We start from the raw sequence: 23,524 nt of genomic DNA on the forward strand, positions 1-23,524 counted from the left end.
TGTCTGAAATACTAATTAATTAAGTCATTTACTTCTTGAATCCATCATCTCTTTGCATTCGAATAATCGCTTTACTATTCTTCACATTAAGACCAACTAGCCCCCTAACTGGTAATACAATAACTTCTGTTATCCGAAACCTCACTCGTTAGTTTGAATTTTAAAAGACACAAATCTACAAGCAACTACCAAACTCATCAGAATTACTGCAATAGAGTGGCTAGGATGCCATACGTTGGACGTTACGAAATACCTGTAACTGTACTAGAACGACGAGAGGGGAGCTCAGAGAAATTAATCAGCTTATGCGAAATCGCGACAGAGATATCAGAGAGATAAACGTGCTGAAACTCGACAAACAAAACCCCATTATTTGGGATTTATTTACGTATCGATGTGATAACATAAAGACATATTAAACTGGATTTACTCCAAATATTTATATACATGCGACTTTTTTATTTTTGTGATTACTTTCCATTCTCTCTTCTTATGATGTACTGGGTAAACATCTCGATCATATATTTGGTCACATAATTATAAATATAGTATTAGGAGTATTACAGTAATTTTTCCAGATAGGCGGAACTCGATTATTGTGCTAAAGTAAGGATGGATGAAGGACAAATTTTCGCTGAAAACAATCTAAGCCAGACAGAAACTAATGTTTCGTGCACAACCATTTGAACTTATTAGTTTGGCGTTGCTAATGGGCCCGAAAGAGCGTGTTTCAAACTTGAAGGTCGTTTTTGTATGCAGACTGTGGAGAATGCCGCTACCTAACCTAGATTCTTTGAAAAACATCGCCGTCGGAAAAGATAACGCAAATAAACAACAAGTATTCAATCATATCCATTTCTAAAATCATTAGATTGTGCATATTTTGAAGGGAATCACGGATCAGGAAGTCCCACCAAAGCAAAAACATATTCGTGGAATTATTTTAGCTACATTTAGTGGAAAGTCTTCGTTGTTTTTTTATGAGACTGCACTTAAGCTCGCTATATACACCAATCCTGTAGTCTGCTGGAAGTTTCTATATGTTATCCATAAATTGTTCCGAGATGGGCACCGTGAGGTATTGTATAACAATACAACTGATTAATGCATTTATGCCATATTTTAGTGCGTAAGTGACGGACTACGTCACGCAACCAGAGTTTCCCAGTTGCAGTCTGCCTGGGTAAATTTTAGCTAATAAGTCTAGTATAATTTAGAGTAATCACGCGACAAAATGTGGATATCCGATCGTAGACTTTTGTCAACTGATAACCCGTAAAATCAGCCTACACAGAAAAGTAACCATGTAAATTTATTCGATCAAGATATTTTAGTATGGAGTATTACCTGGAAGTCTGGAGCTAACTCCCAGTGAGCTGAAGAGTTGTCTTTCTGCACAAGTAGACCACTTGTAAGTCATTTTAGTACTAAACTTATTTTTTCCACTAATAAATTGCCTTCATGGCAGAAAGTGGTTCATATCTAAGTAACTCTTGAACTAATGTTTTATGATTATAATCATAAAACATATGTCATTACAATGACCTAACTAAGAATGTAATTTGGTCAAGATACCAGGTTTCGTGTTATACAACCATTTTTTTTTGCCTGGAAGCTTGCTTTTACAACAACCTCATAAGAGCGAGTCATAGCTTTCCAAATATTTTTTTCGTGGTACCTGATTGTTGAAGATGTTCCAGATATTCTAACAACCTAATCTTTTCCATTACTACTCATGCTGTTATTACTCTTACTTTCCTGGGATTTGTCTTGCTGTGGTAATGTAAAATGAAAACTTGGGTGGATGCACGTGTGCCAGGTTTTGCCCTTTATGTAACTGGCTGACCGATTCATTTTGATAGCTTAAGCCAGTAACTGCAGAATTTTATTCAAGTAAGAATATGTACCCGACCATATAACATCTCAACGTAGTGTCAAAGGTCAAGTAATAGTTTTAGGCTTTAAAAGTGCGTTACGAATAATGCTCTGGATATATCTGAGTATTTAGTCTTCTTTCCTGTGAAAAAAGGACTGAGAAGATAAAGGGTTTTATTGATAACTCAAAAACTGTTATTCAATTTGTCTTTAAGCCTAGTTTCTAAACCGTTCCGACCTTCAGCAGAAAATCTTGGAAACTTCCAACATACTTGTGTCTATATTTAAGACTGGAAAGAGTCTAAAATAACTTTGTTCATGTTTTTAGTGTAGGTTTTTAGCCTGTTAGTTTTTAACATACAAATATTGATTCTCAAAATCTCTAGGGCGTCAGTCAGAAGGATTACGATTCTCTGTGCTAACCTAAAGAGATTTTCCCGTTGATTGACATCATGTCGCAGTTTCTGTGAAGCTTTCTTCACTATTTTCCCCTATGTAGCCATTCCTACTAGATGTGGAGCGGCTTAGCATACATATTATATGTAACGGCTACAAACTATAAGATAAAAGTATTTAATACCAAACTTGTAGTTTGTTCTGCCATTCAAACTCACTTATGTAACCTTTGACTTGATTTTCAAACAACTTAGTATTTTGGGAGTCTAGTGGTAGTTGAGGATTTAAAAAATAATTTAACTGATTCTACTGAACCCGATATTGATCCGGTGATATACCTCAAAGCTATCAGTTGTCTAATAAAACTTTCTCGCTAGTACTTAGTAGTAAGGACATACACCACATCAAACGATCCGATTGTTGCTTTATCAGTTTGGTTCTACCTGAAATGATGACCGCTTAAAGTTCCACTTTTACTAATATATAAGTATGTAGATAAACATCTTACGGTTTATTTCGTTTTTGTTATCAGGATTCAGGGTTTCATGAATAAAGTTACTGTGTTCCTTTTCTTAAGATTTCAATTTAGTGTCGATCTCATGGATATGCTAGAAGAAACATTGCGCTTCAAAGATGTTGTGCTCCTTTCTTTGGAGGGTATTCAAGCCGCTTCATTCACTCCCTCTGGTCAATGTAAACTTATTCCACTCATTCAATGTATTCAAGATGCTGCAGCACTCTATGAACTAAGCGTACAAGTAATCTTTAAGTTACACGAGTTATTAGGCAATGGAACAATGTCCGGTCACAGAGAACGCTTCAGAGATCTCCATATTTCTGTCAAGAAATTTTTTGAAAATGTATCCCACATGCAATATTTCCGTTCATTTGTTCACATACCTTCAATATCCCAGGTTTGTTATTGACATTTAGTTGTCAAAACGTATTTCATTACTTAGGCGTTTGTTTGTACTACTTTGCATTTTAATTTGTCAAAATGCTAACCCCTTTGTTATTGATAGTAATGGTAGTATTAATCAAAATCTTAAGTGACCGATAACATAAAAGTTTTTAGTTTCGGACTTCACTAGCTTGTTTAATATTGGTGGGTGTTTCTACAATTTTTTTGAGCGTTATTACTGAAGTTTCCTTTAATTTACTTTTTTTTCTAATTTTCAATTAAATAAATCTTCATAATCTTTTTTGCAAGTACGAAATGGAGGTGTCAGTCAATCATTTTACTAGCAATGGGTCCAACCATGACATATTTTTGTTGAACTGTTTAGTATAATATATTGTTACGTAAAAAGATTTCATTTTTAACAATATAGTATAAACGTTGGTCTCTTTTGGAGTTAGTGACACTATTCATCCAATTTTATAATGGGACTAACATCGATAAAATGTGAAACCCAATACGACAGTACACCCTATCAGCCTTTACTTCAGTACGCCATAGTAAAGGTAATTCAAGAATGTCGAGGATAAGGTCTGATAGAAGGTACGATCCGAAATATATAGATATTCAGAAATAAGTTATTCTCTGTTTGCACCTCAACAGGAGGTTAATACCATTTTTCAACCTTTAATGGTGCTTCTTTTCATCAACACCCACTTTCTACATTGTAAAGCTCCAGGCTAGATGGCTTCATTAATTGGTTCAACTATGTACAAGAAATGCTTCAGAGACACGGGTAACCAAGTGCGTGTGGTCTTTTTAGGGAATTTGTTTTTGGTGGCTTATTCTGATAGTTTTCTAATTTAAGTGAACTGATTATTATATGCTATGCTTGCTATGTGGTGTTGGGAATTTCACTTTAAAAAACTAATATGGCATTCAGTTCAACTGATTTAATAAAATTGTCCTACCAGTCTGAACTGACTAAAATATTCGGCACATAGGGTCCGACGTTTTTTTATAAATTCTATGAAGGATTTGGCTTTCATTCATTCTATAACTTACCTTATTTGTCGTTATAGACGGTAAACTGTTACACCTGACGTACATTAATGTTGGTCTACCACGTATATAAGCCTTTTTATGCCTTATAAATTTCAGTTGATGAGAGTTCATCGATCACTCATGGATAACGTACGGTCTGGCACAAGTATGTATTGGTTCAAGTGTACACACTTCATTTCTGGATGGCTAGAGAGGAAATAAACTAGGCAAAAGATAAGAAAATGAAATTAGTTTCAGATGAGGCAAAAAACCGAAAATGGCTAGTAAATTTCGAAAAGATTGGATGGAATCGAAGAACTCAAGATATTGTTTGATTTTGGAAACCAAGATTCAGAGGGAGAAAAATGACCAATACATATTCTCCACCGAATTTTTTTTCGGTGATTTAATTTCAGGTCTCCTTATATAGATTACAATCGTCACAAAAATAAGAATGTCTAAATCTCCCTACGCGCCCCAGACTTAAGGTCAATAACTTGATGGACTAGTACCGAGCCTTGGTGAATCTTCCAACTTATGTTTTTGGACAGAGTGATAAGCAAAAGAATTAAATAAGTAGTTTTGATTGGATACTTAACTGTCAGGGATGTATCAAAGCTACGAAATGGACACTGACTATTCAACACACAAATGAAGCTTACGGTTTAATGAAAATGCCGAACTTTGCGAACGGTTAGGTTTAGCGAAAGGCATTCAGGATTCTAGGTTAACTTTGGTTTGTTAGTCAACATAAGACTTTCTACTAACAGCAGACTATTTATATACCTTATAGTTTTCTTATCCGCCTGCTGTATTTAGTGATTCATCATAGTTTGTGGTTTAATGATTTAAATTTATGAATGAGTGCTTCATAAATGAGTCATTTTCATACAAAAATTTTATAGTAAGTCTTATTGGTTTTGTTATCATATAACAGAAAACTCGTGACTTTTAGACCATAAAGTATGACCGAATTTATGTAGCGGGACTTCATTGCTTTCATATAAACTAGCTATGAGTGGTTGAAGTCGTTGTGAGATGTAAGAAATACCATTTATTCAGCTATACTTGAAAACATTAATAATAGAAACGCCTCTTATAATTAACGCATAAAGAGTGGTAAAACATCAAAGCCAATATAATACCAAATTATATGATGAAAGGTGAAGATTTGTGGCAAGATGTGGAGTAAAATGTATTCGAACCTGTTTCACTAATAAAAGTTTCTAGTCAGTTTTTTAAAAACTTATAACCATCGATTTTTGTTTTTTTCTAAAATTCAATCAAGAGTTCTAGGATTCTCCATATGGCTACACATATATCTCATAACTACTGTAAGTTATCATATAAGTAATAACTTACCCTCTTCTCTTCTGTTGCTCTTATTTACTTCAACCAATATTTTATGTCAACCTTATTGATTTACTTTATTCTTATTCTTCTATTACAATTATTCAGTATTCTTGCTTGACACTTTTTTAATCCATGTACATATATATTTGTTTTTATGTTTGTCTATAGAATCCGCCGAATTTTTGTGTTCAGTCAGAACTGAGTGAACATACTACACTTAGAGTTACGATGAATGAATCACAATCATTATCTCCACCACTGCCACCATCTTCACTGTTGTCATCGACGGCAGTACTAGTGGATGAACGGAACAGTCCACATTCAGGTGATGAAGAAGATTCTTGTGAATTAACCATTGTACCTAAAGTTATGTCACAAATTCGTCCAACTAAATTATCAACTGAAAAACAGACACTAATTAAATTAGGTTCTGAAAATACGGATGTAAATGAGAAGACGGTTATGTTGTCAAAAGAAGTGAAAATGGTGAGAAATTCTTATTTTGTAAAACAAGAACAACAAACATTAATGGGTAAATAAATTTATTTATGTAAATCAGTTGGTATGCGGAAAATTTGTAGCTTTCTAAATGAAATGAATTCACTTCATCCTGAAATACTTGTTGTTCCTGTTTAACAAGAGTTTTATTTATTATCTGAAAATTTCCATTCATATTTTCCAAAATTAACCATTTTATATTTGACCGTAACCACAATGGTGCTAATTTATTTCTTACTAACTTGCTCATAAGCTGCCACACGAAAAAGAATGATGATGAGAATGTGAAATTTACTGTTAATTTGACTATTTTTTGCATTCTCTCTTTTGTACATGATGTCAATTTCTGTCCTAAAATAAATGAAAATCAGAGAGCTCTACACAACCGTTGTGCTTCAATCTAATGTTCTGAAGTACTACTTTACTGAGTTCTTTTCTTTTATCAACTATGGTGCTTTCAGGTTCTGTAGTGTATACATTAGTACCAAACTATTGTATTTTAGTCTAAAACTCGGTATCTTCTAATTTTTATTATTTTATGGGAAAAACATTCGTTTGTTTACGGATATAGCTTTCAGTTATTGATTCATTGCTTTGTATATTCTATTACTTAGTTTAGTCATTCTAATCACTTCGCTTCATTAGCTATTGTATAACATGTGTATCTAGTGATAGAATACCTCAATTTGAACTGAATTAGTGTGTGGATCGTATTATATTGTCCTTCATTGCTACTGGTACGGGTTTGTCCTTATCACTAAAAGTGGTCACTAATCTAGTTTTTAGTAAGGCATTCAGAAGTAATTTGATATGTAAATTCATAGGTGGGCCCACTGTTCATTACTTTCAAGACATGTACTAGTGGTAATCCATACCATTGCCTTAATTAATGGACCATTTATCTAGGTTTCATCAAATTATCTAATCTTTCATTATTGTTGACAGTACTCATTTAAACTTAGTTGGTTCAAAATGTTATAAAAATAATCTAAGTCATCTTGAGTAAAATGTTCTCTGGCTGGTGGATAATAAATTGGAATACACGTAGTAGCTCTACGGCACCTTATGATTTAAAAAACTACTGAAATGTAGAAAATGTACGACTTTTCTTTACGATTTGTAGACTTTTTAGCTTCACACACAAAGCATAATTTCAGATAAACTTCCTTAATTGATTAAATGAATGAAAAAATTATCATGCAGTTTACCAATCGGTGTTAGATAACAGAATTTTCATTGTCTGTTGTTAACAACTACAATTGTTAGTTTTCATTTAAACCAATCTATCTAAGATCATACAAAAGTTATATTTGTTTCTTTAAATCGCTTATGGATGATAAGCGTCTAAATTCTAGGATAGGATGTAACCATTAAGTTCATTTTTTGCTTTTGTGATGTTATTGGCTGTAAATTTACAACAAAAGATTGATTTTACGTTCAAAAATAACTCATCCGTTGATTTCTTTACGAACTGGGGGACCATGAAATTATACCGGAAAGTGTAGTGTATCCTTAGCATAAAAGATGGTAGTTATCAGTATTTATTGACGAATAACTGATGTTTAACTTGGTTATTTGTATGTAATTTGTTGGAATGAGATGTTTGATCTTAAGGTAATTTACATCATGGACTAATTTTAACTAGGTGACCATGGAAAACCAGACAATACTGGACAGCTACTTCGTCCTGATACCGATCTTACCAAAAGTAAGCTTCAGCTATTAAACGACAGAGCCCGCAGTTCACGCGTTTCCTCTAGATCACTGAGGTAGAATCCACTGTCTTATAATTCCAGTGCCAATCAATTTACGACAGACTACGATCCTTAGTCAGCGTCATCAGTGAGTAAATTCTAAGGAGTCCCATACTACAAAAAATAGCCATCTATTACTTCCTGGTTTTCAGTAATTTCCTAACTAAGTTTGACCTGATAGCTAAACTACATACAACTTATAATTTTAATGAATTTTTACTTTTATATCAACGTTCAGGATCCAAGTGTCAATGATAAACATCACCATATTAATAATAATAATAGTAATACTATTGATAATAATTGGAAAATGAATTGGAACCCATTTTTGGATAATTCAATTCAAACAAAAAACCATGTACTGTCACCTTATCATACTCATGTAACGGATGAAAAGTAAGTGAATAGTATCTTTTTTTTTCTCGAAATAATTGATTTCACAAATTTCCTTTTAATTTACAGAAAATAATTTTAATGAATCCATAACAACAATTAAGGCAGAATAACATTAATTTGTTTTATTTCGTGGTTTCGTCTCAGCTGCCTACACCTGTATTGGTGTTAAAATGTAGCATTGAACTATAATACGATATGAAATTATGGATACTGGTGACAGAAATAATTAAAACAATGATTGTCTGTTATATATATGAATAAACATGTGTGAGGTCATTTTAACATGGAACTAAAAAAAAATAGAGATGAGGTAGTATGTAGAATCTGGAAACCAAAAAATGAATTGTGTAGTAATTATAGGAGATTTTAAGAGTTGACATAAGCTTTGAGAATTAGATTGGTGAAAGATGCAGATATGAATGAAAAGATAAATTTAGCATAAATGAAGTAGCACTTAGCTTACTGAAGATTGAATATCAAAATGAATAATAATAATGATAATAATTAATGGTAGTTTTAATCGAAAACATGAATTTACCGGGGCAAGTATAAATTAATAACTATCTTTTTCTAGACAGATAAATACAGTTTGAAATTTTTAATTGATACTATTTAGGCGAAACGTAAAGAAATGGGATCATTTTAAAGGATTGAGAAACGTCAATTATATTCCTGTTGTCAATTAAGTACCTAGTTGTTGCATCTTTTAGTCTCCAACTATATAAAACGTGCTTGGAAATGCGAACATGTGTTCTTCTCTCTGTTCTTCCAACGTATGTGGTTTAAGACGTATATACTAACTAACAAATACAGTTGAAGGAACTGAGAAAAGGGAACTTGTTGGCTTACTCATGTTTTAGGGAGGAGTTGATTTCACATGAGGTACTTAGCCTTCCTGGTGTATAAGTAATCCGCATTGTAGCATCAGTTATTCAAATAATTTCCTCTTTTATGCGAAGATGTACAGAGCAAGTTCTGTTTTCTGTTGTGTCATGATTAGCAAGTTCGTTAGTTGCAGCGTGCTTCTCGACGGATTTCTGTGAGTATGAATTTTAATGTCAACTGTTGTTAATGACTGCAAACTCTTCTTCTAGTCTTTCGTTGACTCATGGTTTATGAATACAGTCAAAAGGGTCCGTACTCTCTCTCCTTTATGACTTGTTGAACTAAATCTGTTATGCTTAATATAAACTTCGCTCCATGTGCTTTTCCGATAGGTGAAGCTATATGAATCATTCTCACTTGAACTTCGTTAAATTTCAATTCCTAAGAAATGGATTTTTTCTTCATCCTTATACTCCATAGTAAATTCTATTTCCTGGTGTTGTTTGTCAGGAGGATTAAAATAGGCGTGTAGCATGCTTCAGAAATGTATCATCAACTAATTTTGTTGAGCAACCACAGGAAACCATAAGGCACCACATAATCTGTTTCTGTGATTTCCTGATCAGATACGCTAATGCACTTTGTTATAACCGCTAACCTAATCGGTCACTGATCACACTAAGCCTGTTTGGGTTCATTATTGTTTCCAAATCCATTTACAAAAAGTAACGAATCATTTATGATTTTTTGGAAGTTAGTTCTTGATCAGTGGACGCGTTTCAGGTTTCACCTTTTCACTGGGTTATATCGTTTATTTGTAGAACATTAAGTGTAACTGGGGGCGTGGATTTATTTATGATGTTGCACTTATTCCTAGTTGATTTTGTGATCTCTCTAGATTATTTGGTATAGACTTGTTAACGTATACGTGAGTGATTTACATCTAGGTCAATATACAGCAGTTACACGATTATAACAGTAATTAAAGCGATCGACTGAACATCAGTTAACTTAGTTACTTACAACAGTTTCTTGTTTATTAAACTCTCACATATTTTAGAATCAGCTGTTTGACGACTACTAATTTCAATTAAAAAAACGGATAAAATTATTTAAAATAAGTATGAGAGTAGTCTTTATCTTTGTATGTAGTAAATTTATAGTGATGTTATGACTTAGTTACAAAAGTTAAATTAAACTAACTGTATTAGTTATCAATGTATAAATAAGATGTGATCTGTTAGATACGTAATCACTAACTACTTGAATGTACAATATTTACAATAATCGAACATTGTATTATTATCTAAATTCAACTTGAAGTTACTCTAGCCGATAAAATTTTATACCAGTTATTGAAATACTGAGTCAAATAAAATGTAAACAAAAAAACACATTAATAAATTATCGTTCTAACTCTTATATAATTTAAATTTTTATTTTTCAATTAATATACTTCCGATTTCTTTGAATTGTTTTAGAAAACCATGTGTACATAGATATTACATTTTCAGTTGTCAAAATATCAAGAACTTGTTGTGAATCATATTCTGTACATTTTGTGATGGAAGCTTTTTACTACGTATATATATATATATATGTGGATGCCAATGATGAGTTGGATGCTATATAATAGAGGGTTCATATTTAATGAGATGTTTAAAACTGTTGACTGATAAATATTGTGTTGTTAAGGTAGTGTAGTAGTATGATTATTCTTGTGACTGAAAGTGGGACTCAAAACCGCATGCTGCAACATTTAATTGATTACTAAGTAATAATAATTCATATCGAATAATTAAATGGTTTGGAATAAAAGAAGAGTTTTATTTAACATCTACCCATCAATTAATAACTTTGTAGAGTTAAAGATATTTAAATGAATAAGATGTTTTAGTGCTCTTGATAATAAAATAATTACAAGCTTGTTTTATTAATTACAATATTGTCATCGCTGAAGTCGATAACTATATTGTGGTGCGTGCTACTTATATTGATATAAGTAGTATATTGTGCGAGTCAGGAATGTAATGTCTGGCAGCAGAAGATGAGGGAAGATCAAGAAAACAAGAGCGGGAATAGAATGAAATTTGTATGAAAATGTAAGAACAATGAAGTCTGAGGCATTTTGAGACAGTTGGTGGACATTTTGCAGATTAACGATTTGATATATAGTTCTCAGATTTTATTGAGATGCTCTGTAATTTCATGTCAAATACATCCGATTGTCACCACCCGTGTTCTGTTAACTACAATATGACTAAACAGTTGGTTTACATGTCTAGTTCACTTCCCATTTCAAATCTAACTTGGTGCGATGATATTATAAATCGCTATGAAACATTTTGGACCGTACGGTTATTATACTTGATGACTAGTAAAAAGCCATTCTATCGTTCAATTACAGTCCTGTACATCAATGGGAAGGTTCAAATAAACAATGCAATTTAAAAACGGTTCACATCAAGGACTGAATTTGTCCGGTTAATCATTATAAACCAGCAAACACTGGGACATCGCTTTGTCCTATCACGGAACGTTTGAGCCAGTGCTCATGTACGCTCCTAGACCGAAAACCTGACTTCGTGGCTATAATATAACCTTTAGATCACTGCGTTCTTATCTAGTAGTTCAAATATTATACTTTAGTTTATTCGTGATATAAGAAAACCTCTACAGATCAGTCAGTCATAAACAACGTACAGCTTATCACAAATGTGCATTGGTTCAAGTTGTCATATTATTTTAGCACGATGAGGTGAAATTAACAGAATGAATAGCAGACTAATTAAAATGATGTGGTAGCAGTGATATGAGGAAGGTTAGACGTTGGTAGTGTTGCTCGGTATGACAGTTTAAAAGTTTGTACGAAGTAATATTGAAAATTAAGTTTTAGAATACGACAAAGATTAAATGCACCTGCACAACAATGACCATCTACTTTTCACTATAACCTCAAAAAGAATTATTGAAGTGAATCGATAGTGAGCATAAGAGCATTATCGGTATTAGGATGACAAGTTTGTAGATGTCGTTCAGTTCACTGCTAAACTTTATATACTGAAAAGTGTTAACTTCAACACAGTTATTCGTAAACTGTTAATTTTTAATTTTTAAATATATTTCAATCCGAGTCCGAACATTAGTGCTTTTTTTGATTCTCCAACTCTCGAATGGTTCACATTTTTTTTACTTCTGTTAGTATTGTAAATCTAAAATCTATGTACTTCATTATTTAATAAGCTTCGGAAAATCCCATTCCATCCATTTGTAGCTTACTTGAGGGGTCAAATACTTTAATTGTATATGTATATTTCATAAATTATGAAGTCGACACAAACACTTTCTTTGGTGATCATAACAAATACAAGCAGATATGGATTGGGCTAATATTTCAGGTTGATTAATTTAAACATTCCCACCTGTTTGCTTGATTGAACCAGGTTTTGCCTACTTAGAAACCGAAAAGTGGTTATTTAAATCTCTATATGGGTTATACTTGAATACTCGGCATATTAAGAGAAGCGTTGAGTTTGTATCGAATCTTCAGAAGCTGTCTGTGTGGTTTTTCAAAGGCCATGATCAGATTAGTAACTTACGTACGCCTGTTACCCCTAGGGGCAGCATAAACCGTCCACTAGGTTTCTCCAACCAACTATATTATGGGCTCTCCTTTCTAGTTGTTTCCAAGCGCTACATTATGCTAGACTTTAATTCTTGTTTTATAATAAACTACGGATTTGTCGACGTTTCACTAGACATGCTTGATTTATTTTCGAACAAGAAATTTTTTCACCATTTCCTTATTTAGAAGGTATATGGGAAAATCGATGATTTTAGGTCAATAAAATAGTCGTAGCATATTCAGATGTCATGTATTGTCTGTAGGTCCTTAGATGATCAGTATTTATAGTTCATTGCTCAATAGTAACGACAACGATTAGTATATGCTAACTTTTAGGACCACTGTGTCATGTTGAAGATTTTAACTGTTGATAGCTATCAAAGTTTGTGGAATATTTCTGAATTGTATTAAGAAGTGTACAGCTGTGTGTTAAGTTAAAATATACACATGCTTCATCGTTGGGATATTTTTGTGTACCATTATCGTACATCAAAACTGATTAAGTCAGTAGCAATGAAGGAAAATTTAAACACTCAATAATAGTTAATTGAAAGCCATGTTTAAAAATAGATCTTTATACCAGTAATTTTGAGGAATAGTGAATTACTTGGTAGCAGGTACAGTAACCTACTCTTAAAAATCGTGTCATTTGATGATACTAAAAAAGAAAAGAAAACCAAAATCGTGCAATCTTGTATGCACTAAGGACTGATCAACGTTTGAAGCTTATTTTTCACAAGAAGAATTGTCGCTATATAAACTTATTTTTCTTGACAACTAAAGAACATATGCTCAAATAAAATGATTTAAAAAAGGAGCATTGATGAAAATTTTGGAATAAATCTAAGATCTTACCTTGACAAATAACCCTGAATTGTACTGTGGTGAATAATCCCCATTATTATCGATATTTCTATTTGTTTACATTTCTAACGATCTATTTATTAGCTAATAGTTTCGTGAATTTCCACCAGATTTTGATTCAGTCGAAATCAAATACTTTGATTTCTTTATTTAGTATAGTTATTAAAGACTTTTAAGGTGTTCACTTGATAAAAATAAACAGAATATTACCCTAAATAATAATCAATATAAATTTATTAAAAAATCGATTTCCTTAGGTTACTGATATCAAAGTAAGTGTTCCTGTTAGATATCAGTTGTATATTCATAATGAGCATTTAATTAACTTCATAATAAAAGTGTATTCATAATCAAACTACATGTTTTTGCTTATATGGAAAATTTTCAAGGGTTAACAAATATCAGTCAAATTTTCTTTATCCACCATATAATTTCATTATTCATCAAATTGATAAGTGTATATGCATCAAAATTTATAAACAGTTTGCGTTATTTAACCTCCTTTAATTAGATTAGAATTGAGTTAACTAATTCCAATTTCTTAATATCCTTCTCTCATATTGTATACAATATTCAATGATTAATACTCAGTACTCTTGAAGGATTTCATTTCAATAATTTCTTTATTTCTTAAGTTCAACTATTTATTCTTACGGTTCAAGGTTACTTTCTAAGAGAATAATTTTAATAAAAAAAGTAAATTTACTTTCAATAATGTTGTATTTTCTTAGTTGAATGATCTAAATGATAACAATTTCTGTTCTTCATGTAAATTGATGTTGTCCTAAATGACAACAGATGATTTACAGTTGAACTTAATAACTTTAAATACATCCATTCTCTAGGGTTATTACTAGTAGAACTGTAGAAAACATCGTTTGGTTTTCGGAAAATATTTTCCATCCTTTTAGTAACACTAAAATAATAACTGACTGTACTTAGTTTACTCTGTATATTTTATCTACATTTTTTTGTTACACGGACACTTTCATCCCACTATTTTATTCGAATATGTCATCAAATCATACAACTTGGTTTTGATCATTTTCTATATCTGACTGAATATTTGGAAATAAATGTGAAGTAGTCCTGACTGTCAACTGCCATTGGATTTCGGTATTGCACGACTTATTTTATGTTACCGTTGATTTGAAAACACTTTAATATATATATATATATATATATATATATATATATATATATATATATATATATATATATATATATACTTTTAAAAATCTTATTTCATTCAGTACATAGATTATCATTGTTTAACTAAAATAATAATTTAGATCACATGTTGCTTTCATGTACTATATTGACAATTCATTTGATACTATGAAGTATATATCTAATCCAAAGTATTTCAGTATTGTGGTTTCGAATAGATTAATCCAAAGTAAACTCTCTGTTGTCATTTCATGCAATAGTCTCAATCCAAAAATTCCAATAAAGCAAGGATGACATGAATCACAGTACACGGTGAATTGATTGTTTTTCATTATTTCCTGCTCTCAGTCTAGTATACATTGTTGGAACTATTTCACTTCAATCGTCACTGTATTATCTACTAATGATAACTGGTTCTTTTCGTCTTGGAATGAATAAATCGATAGATTTGACTGGGTTTTCATAATGACTTACATTTTTTATGTTTACATCATTTCTTTTTCCCGACAAGTGATACTATATCTCTGTATTCTGTGGCGTCAGCCAAGGTTTGAAAGAGAAATTAAGCCAACAGTGAATGAGAATCGCGATGTGTCGAAAATTGATTGAAACTGAAATTTGATGCCATTGGACCCTGATTCAATATACTAAATATATTGTGACCGTTGGGGGGATTTGAAAATCTTCAATTGACCATAGGTGTGTACACTGTTGTATAGTTTCAAACTAGAACGGAAAAATGGCCCAGTACTCTCTAGTTTTACTCATCATCCAGCTGACATCAGTTTACGATGAAATTCACCATTGGAATCTATAAAAACTTTCCATTAAACCCAATCTATTTAATAATCAATTTTTATTAGTCTACAATCTTTCAGTTCTTCATACCTTATATAAACGAAAGTCTTGATTATGATTTTTCATTATATAAACTACTAATTACGGTAGCGTGAGTTCATTCTATTTTACTAAAGATGATTATCATCTGAACATAAATAAAGTATATGAATTTCCGTCATCGTAACAGAGTTATAAATTCCTTAAATAGAATTGCTTGTTTGTCAACAGTTATGTTGCCGTTGTTCAGTTAAGTAATTATATATTTTTCTGACGTTTCGTGACAATGTAAGCCACTTATTCAGAGTAAATAAATGATCGAAATAAGTTGATACAAACTTAAAGTATTATTAATCTGGAATAATGTTGTTCACTTGTACTCTTACTACTTTTCTCTCTGTGAATATATCGAGTATTCTTACTTACTTTACGTCGATAACTACTTTTTACATCAGTTCACTGGTAATCATTAGTGGTGTAGTGTATAGAGGAGAGTTTTTAGCGACATTATATATTATCTTGTCATCTACTTAGTTATATTTGTGTGTATGTGTACGTCTTTTCGGTAGTTCTATTGTATATTTTAACTTTTCATTAATCTTCTATACTATTTTAAAACACTGTTTTACTGATCTACGGTACAGATTAATATTTCGTTGTATTTTTTTCTCCACTTAATACTGTATAGTAAATACATAGCTGTATTGATAAATATCTAAACTGTAATTGAATTCTTATGATAATTATTTCAATTGTTTATATTGGTTGACCGTAATTCAACTATTATTCTTTGATAAACAAATTATTATTTTTTAACTTTGATACTTTGGTACAGTCACTTTAAAGTCTAACGATCTATCTAGATAGATATGTGTATATTTTCCGATACATTGAGTCAATTTAACAATTCAGTTTGAAGTTTGTTTTCATGTTGATACATTGTGTTTATCAAATTTTAAACTTCATTTTCCTTGCGAAAATGATGAATGTAATGATTATTAAGTCATACGGAATGCAGTTGAGTAATTAAATACAATGGTTTAAGTCATAAGTATTTGTATGAAAACTAGTATATGACTGCATAACTGTCCAAACTTTAGTTGGTGAGAACATAGTGACAGATTAAATTGTTGAACGACAACTCCATGAGTTTTTGCATCCTGATTTGATTCGCCATCACTCTTCATCGTATAATTCATTTGTCAGCAATGCTTCATGAGGAATCCAAAGCCACACGCTGTACACTGGAGATGTAATATGATTAAACATACATTATGATGTAGTTTAATTCAATATTTAATGTATTATAAACAAATGCTAAATAGCATTATTATAATTATTATAATTACAAAGTTCATAGATGATTGCATAAACTACTCAAAGTTACAAAAACGTTTGTGTTAACTTAATGATGTCAGTGTTATAACGTTTTCAACCCTGTTAACCAGTTCAACACGATATATATTACTTTGGAATGAAGTAAAACACCGTTTCATTATATAATTGCGTATTTTCTCACATTTGAATAAATAATCATCTTTTTCAGATCTCGAAATACTTGATGATTTTGTTGTTCCTTTTATTACTTATTCATGACTTTATTTGATATGAAAATTAAATATACACAAATTCCTATTTTTTTCTACAATTAATTTAAAAAGGTAGTGATTCATTGTTTTCCCGATAAAAATTAATTTTTAGACATGAAGTACTCATTGAAGTGGAGTTGTTGAAGTCTGAAATAGAAAGATTAAAAGCAGAAGTAAGCAATATTTATACATTGATTTGTTAAAAGTTCTCTAAAAACTATAATGTTAAACTATGGAATTGTATCATTCTTAAAAGATTTTGAAAGTGACCAGTTAAAAAAAGGTAGTTGTACATTGATCATTTGATCTGTAGTCATCACGATTTTAACGACCGGCAATTTAGCTGAAAAATATACTGTAGATTATTTTAAAGAGTAAGGAATAACTGAAAACATTCAGTGCCATTATGGTTACTTTTCTTTAAAGATAAATAAGATGAACTGTTATTACTGTGTGTAATAATTTTGAAGTAGAAAATATATCATCAGGACCATGTTTTTTCTCGCTTTACTTGACTGTAAAATAAATGATGTAAAAGTATATATATAGGGCGACGATTATTCAACGGCACTGATGACTATTTCACTCTCGACATGTCTGAAGGTCCTTAGTTCGATTTCTGTTGGAGTCGTGAGTGTGCACTGGTAAGGATTCTCATACGAGAACAAAACACTTCCAATGCTTTCAGTGGTACGTGAATTGGGATCAGTCTATGAGGAGCGATATCTGTACATTCCGACCTTGAATGACTAGTGCTTTAAAAGTTCAAAAATTAATGAACAAAACATTTTTTTACTACTTCGTAGTTACGGTTAACTCAGTAATTTTTTTCTCATGTTGAATGTTTTCGTGGTATTTTCTTAATAAGAAAATCTTCTAGATATGAATGTTGGATTATTTACATCTCCCCTTTACTTCTTCCTGTTTTCGTTTAGCATCATGAACAATCTTATTCGCTTTTGAATCGTATACGAATATTAGAAGATGAAATCAAAGAACTTGTACAATATAAGTCTAATCATGAAGAGGTAAATATTTTTGAAAATATACTATATTGATTAAAGGTTTATGGAAATCGTGTTTTACTCAAAGATCATTCACACCATAGATTAACTTTGCCTTTTGATTTTCTATGGTTATCGATTTAGTATCGCTTTGTCTTGTAAGGTATCTTCAAACTAAATAATAATATGTCTCTCATCAAAATAATAATATTCAGTTGCACATTAATAACTAAATCCAAAAATATTTCCCAAAGTTCTGTTGAGAAGCCATCAGCGGTGGACTACAGCCGTGTTAAAAGTGAGACAGTCATCACAAAAGGCAATAAATGAATGCCTTTGAATAAACTAGAGTACGTTATGTAGATCACTGATTACCGATTCACTGATATAAACGTAAGTCATTCGATAAGAGATTTGATGGTCATGCGTTCGACACCTGGTAGAGTCTTGTGTGTACAGTGCTAAGAAGCCCCAGTACCAATTTCCCCACGAGTAATAAAAATGAGTGACAATGAACAAAGAGTGCTACGAATTAAAATAAAACCGAAGATTTGGTTGAATATTAGATAAAAATGTAACTACTCCACTACAACCCATTCTTTCCCATATCTTCTGATCACTTCAACCACCAATTACGATTGTCTCTAATATAAACTATCGGGTTTAAATTGTTTGAAATGGTTCAAACCTGAAGTCAGTGTTGGTTGATTTCGACTACTAAATTTATGTTTTCACCCTTGTTAATTACTTGAAGATTGTATAATCGTACAATGAATTATACTATCTGATTAGCATTAAATGGTGATTCCTAATCGTCCAGTTATTCTTATATCTTATTTTGTATAGGGTCCATTAAATTCTATACATGTTACAAATCTCTATCAATGGCGATAAAATATGTTCGTCTGATTATCAAAATATGTTTACGTTCGAAATTGAACGTTAGATCTTATTGTCTTATTGATTATTTCTAACTGTCAAATTGAAGAATTAATGCATGCATTTTATTGTATACATAAAAATAGCATCATCTGACCAATTTTTAGTGAAGGTTATAGCCATAAAAAAGCAGTGAATTTTCTCAAAATTTGTATGTGAATCAAAATTTCGCCATAGAAAATCTAAAATCAACTCTAAAGGGAATAAATGCTTCTTTTTAAAAAAAATTGAATTGATTTTTTCTGAAATATTATATATATCAGTGACTTGATTTGTTAAAAGTTTAAGATAAATGTGTCCTCTTATCTAGTCTTCCATTTGTATATTCTTATCTAAATATACTGAAAAGAAATCAAATATTCAATGATCTGTGATTGAATAAAGCATGTTAAACATAGATCATATGTTGAGATTAGATGGCGGTTGGAGGTAGTCAACAGGAAACCGTGGACCCAGGTTTCGTGCTACTTGGCACTCATCAGCAAGGTGTACCTGTAATCTTGAGGGAACGGGTGCTCCCTGGCGGATTACGATCCCGTGTCACCCAGCTTCACAGTCAGAGACGTTACCACTGAGCTATCCGGGCCGTGACTGACCTACTGTATGACTGTGATGTAATCACAATTAATTGATCACTGGGTGGGGATCAATGTCATGCGTTTCAAGTCCTTATTTAGTGCAGATCGAATGCTATCGACCACCTGTCGACTACCTCCAATCGCCATCTAATTTCAATATATAGTGCACGCAGTGTCGAGTCACCTAGACCGGTGACCACACTGCAACATGGTCGATAGCATTCGATCTGCACTAAATGAGGACTTGACACGCATGACATTGATCATCACCCAGTGATCAATCAATTGTGATAGATCATGTGTAGAAGAGCATCCTGGAACATTTTAAAACAGATATACATGATGGTCAGGATTGGAATTCAGGACCCGCGTTTCGTTTTCTATCAGACTCGTCAGCTGTATGCACCTGCGCTACAGAGTTGATGTTCACTACCGAACTCGAACCCATTACCATTCACTTTGAGTGCCATCGCTTTATCCACTTAGCTACCGAGTCCAGATAGTCACTAGCTTGTATGATGGGTGAACTTTAATTTATATGAACTGATTAGTCGAATCCTTCTATTAATATTTAGGACTGAAACTGATCAGTCTCATTTAGCAAATGTGAATCCTGTGCGGATTGCCTCGATATTGCAACTAAGTTACATGTATTTTAAAGTTGAGAATAGTGGCGAGATCAAAACATAGAAGCACAAGATCCACATGTGCTAAAAGCGATTGATCAATTGCAGTCTCAAACATTATTGGGAAGATTCAAGCAACTGATAGATATAAATTCTGGAACATTAATAATAGAAAAAGACAAAAAGCTTAAAAATAAATGGTCACGTAAAAAACAAACGACAATAATAAGGAAGAGTAAAAAAAGTAAAGCTTAATTATTTGGCGATAAAATTACTAAACTAGAAGAGAGTCGACGAAATGACATAACGAACTAATCGAATGGGTGGATGAGTTGAAAAACCCCAATGAAAGAACAGTTTCAAAGACAAAAATGATTGACAAATATTTCCTGTTTAACACAGATCAGCTTTCCGACGCTTAGTGGCAATAGGTTCAGTAAAGATTTCATGGTGCCTACTTGTTTTTCTATTTCCAAATTATGTATAGAAATTGCGATACTCAATGTCTGTATTCCTTTTAAACGAAGGGTTTAGGGAGCGTTTCTGGAGAAATCAACGGTAGTCCATTTTTTTCATTAAGCAATATGACTTGTTTGGCAGCTACACCTACGTTTATGTAAAAATGACTGTGTCTGGTGTCTTTTGATTGAGTTAATAAATATGTTATTTTATTCAGGATTATTGGTTTGGATTCAGATTAGTTTCTCATTGGTGCAATGTTAATTCTTGTACTATTTGTCCTTAATGGGTATTTTAATTACTGTAGCTACTTTATTGTCCTTAGTTTCCCTACATTTGTGAATAAATACTAGTATATATCAATTACCTAATAGACAGTTTTCAACAGTTTTCAGTTCTTCCAAAATAAATTAATAAAATGAAGATGAGATCTCTATTTAACTAGATGTTTTGTAAATTCAGTCATTTTCTCTGGTACTCTACAGTATGAAGTAGTTTATTGTATTGAGATATTAGTGAATATTTTTAGTTTACGAGAATGATATTGTTGAAATTGGATTATTTGTGCTGAGTGGTCTAATTATGAAGTTTTGTCTAGAAAGGCAATGAAAATTTAATAATCAAACCATCTAACTTAAGAACGCAATTTTTACAAAATTTCAGTGCGTGAATTTCATTGTGTATGGTAGCTGGAAAACAAAAATTGATTAATTTTCCTTTCTTATTTTTTTTCCGCACTAATCCATTCAAAACATTTTCTTCTTAGTCTTCTAAAGAAGCAATTTCTTATTTGTTCTCTCATTTTTAAACAAAATTTTCATTTGTTCTTTCTATTGTTTGTTTAATCGTGTCTGTATGTGTAATTGCTTATTGCTTGTTTACTATCCAGATTTCTACTGTTTTTTTCGGTGCCATTTTATGTTTCAGAAAAAAAGTTCAATGCCTAACTGTTTATTATTATTCTTAGTATCATTGGTAGTATCGGTAGTAGAAGTACGTCGTTATTTTCTATTAAATTTTATATTAACCAGTTGTTAAGGAGATTTATTAAGAAAGGTGTATTAAGATTATTGACTAAGAAACCCAAAAGATGCTTTGTACTACCTGGTTTTCATTCGCTTTACAATTAATCATAATTCGTTATGAAAATTACTCTGAAATTCAACAATATTCACAAACTCGCTTTCCTAGGAACAATTAAGTTTCTATTAATGACTATTTTTGAAATGAATTCACAAATATTTAATGAAAACCCGATGACCAATTAGATATGTATGTATCAGGATCGGAATATCAAGAGTATCTACTTGTCTTACCTTGATACTTTTACTTAGTAAAATTAATAAACATAGAACTATGTAGAATCTCACTAAAGTTAATTGATTACTGTCATTTCTCTGTACAACAGTACAGTAAGAAAAAAGAGTAGAAGTGGAAAAATTATTATGAATAAAATAGGAAGAGACAAATATAAAGTATTCAAGACGTAAAGAAAAGAAAAGTCACGGATGCATCTCCATCATTATGGTCGATTTCGCTGTATGAAATCCGAAGTTTGTAAACAATGAATTCCATTATCCCAAATATCTCATTCAGAAAGTTTACAACTCCCCAGCTTACTCGGATCACTTGTCGTTGCTTTTATGAAACAGTGATTATCGTCTTCACTTGTCAACTAACTTGTTACATGGTCAATTGCAAACTTGTATAGTTGAACTCTGTTAATGGTTTGTATTTTCATTTACCTTTTATTTTTGTTTTTTATTATACTCTGGATTTCAAAATTATTTTGCATCTTTCATTCTTGGAATCAATTATTTCCTCTTGAGTCAAATTCTTTAAAATTAATCTTTTTACTAATGTGGTATATGCTAACTATGTCTGTCGGCATACATAGTATGTAATACTGATCGGAAGTGGAAAGCCTGGTAACAGAAGGCTAAGATGATCAAGTTGAAGGGGGCAGAAATGCAAATAGAAAGGAATTGCTAATAGGAAGAATCATGCATAATGAGAGGGATAAATTGTGGAAATTTTCAAATGGAGTATTAATTGCATGGTTCTCATACTTTACCAAGACATTCTGTAATTATGTGTTAAAGTACTATTGGTTGGCCCCGCCTGTGTTCTAATTTATTACACTATCTCCGATACCTTTTCATTACTACTTCTATTACTATAGTATTCATCTTGATAGATACATCTTTCTTTGCTGATATCTGATGTGGCAAGATGGACCGGTATTTATGTGCTTCAGATCCCACTTTGCTTGTGACTGATCATTGGACTTTTTAATTGACAACTAAAACACCTTTGCAGCTATATATATATATGTTTTAAGACATTGATCCTTCTATCTTATGAGCAGATGTTTGGTATAATTAAGTTTTAACTTTAGGATATTTTTCATTTCAATTGGTTATTTTTGCATATACCCAGCAAACATGTTAGGGGATCTAAGATATAGAAACTAATTTTTCGCTAATGTAATCATTTTTGCAGTGAAATAATACAAGTATTTTATTTAGTTAATAAAAAAACACCATAAAATGGATTGAATTGGTCATATTGTCTAAAGGATGTATGATATGAATAGCAAAAAATACTTAAATGATGTACTGTGAAGTACTCATCATTTCGACTACGAATTGAATTAGAGATTTGATAGAATACAGACAGTTGGAGGTGGTGGTGGACATGAAACTCTTCATATGAAATTTTCAGTACTGTACAATACTCATCAAGAAATTATGAAATATCTCGGTAACAACCTATACGCCTTTCAAATTTTTAA

General features: G+C 31.7%; 1 protein-coding gene across 4 annotated transcripts in view; it reads left to right on the forward strand.

Moving 5' to 3' along the window:
* Positions 1-617: 617 nt before the first annotated feature.
* HIP1_1 (histidine permease) overlaps positions 618-23,524 on the forward strand; it is a 61,458-nt gene continuing 38,551 nt past the window's right edge. For 2 of the 4 annotated variants that reach the window (XM_051213319.1, XM_051213316.1), the window contains exons 1-10: positions 618-838; positions 872-1,078; positions 1,127-1,183; positions 1,218-1,298; positions 1,335-1,411; positions 2,849-3,185; positions 5,735-6,052; positions 8,057-8,214; positions 17,237-17,297; positions 18,060-18,152. In XM_051213319.1, coding sequence (XP_051069287.1) covers positions 665-838; positions 872-1,078; positions 1,127-1,183; positions 1,218-1,298; positions 1,335-1,411; positions 2,849-3,185; positions 5,735-6,052; positions 8,057-8,214; positions 17,237-17,297; positions 18,060-18,152 — 1,563 coding nt within the window. In that variant the 5' untranslated portion in view covers positions 618-664. Of the gene's footprint in view, positions 839-871; positions 1,079-1,126; positions 1,184-1,217; positions 1,299-1,334; positions 1,412-2,848; positions 3,186-3,481; positions 5,548-5,734; positions 6,053-8,056; positions 8,215-10,520; positions 13,734-17,236; positions 17,298-18,059; positions 18,153-23,524 lie in introns of those variants that run through there. The other 2 variants (XM_051213318.1, XM_051213317.1) reach the window with 2 other exon arrangements.

Source organism: Schistosoma haematobium, chromosome 3 (assembly GCF_000699445.3).
Source record: "Schistosoma haematobium chromosome 3, whole genome shotgun sequence".
NCBI lineage: Eukaryota > Metazoa > Platyhelminthes > Trematoda > Strigeidida > Schistosomatidae > Schistosoma > Schistosoma haematobium.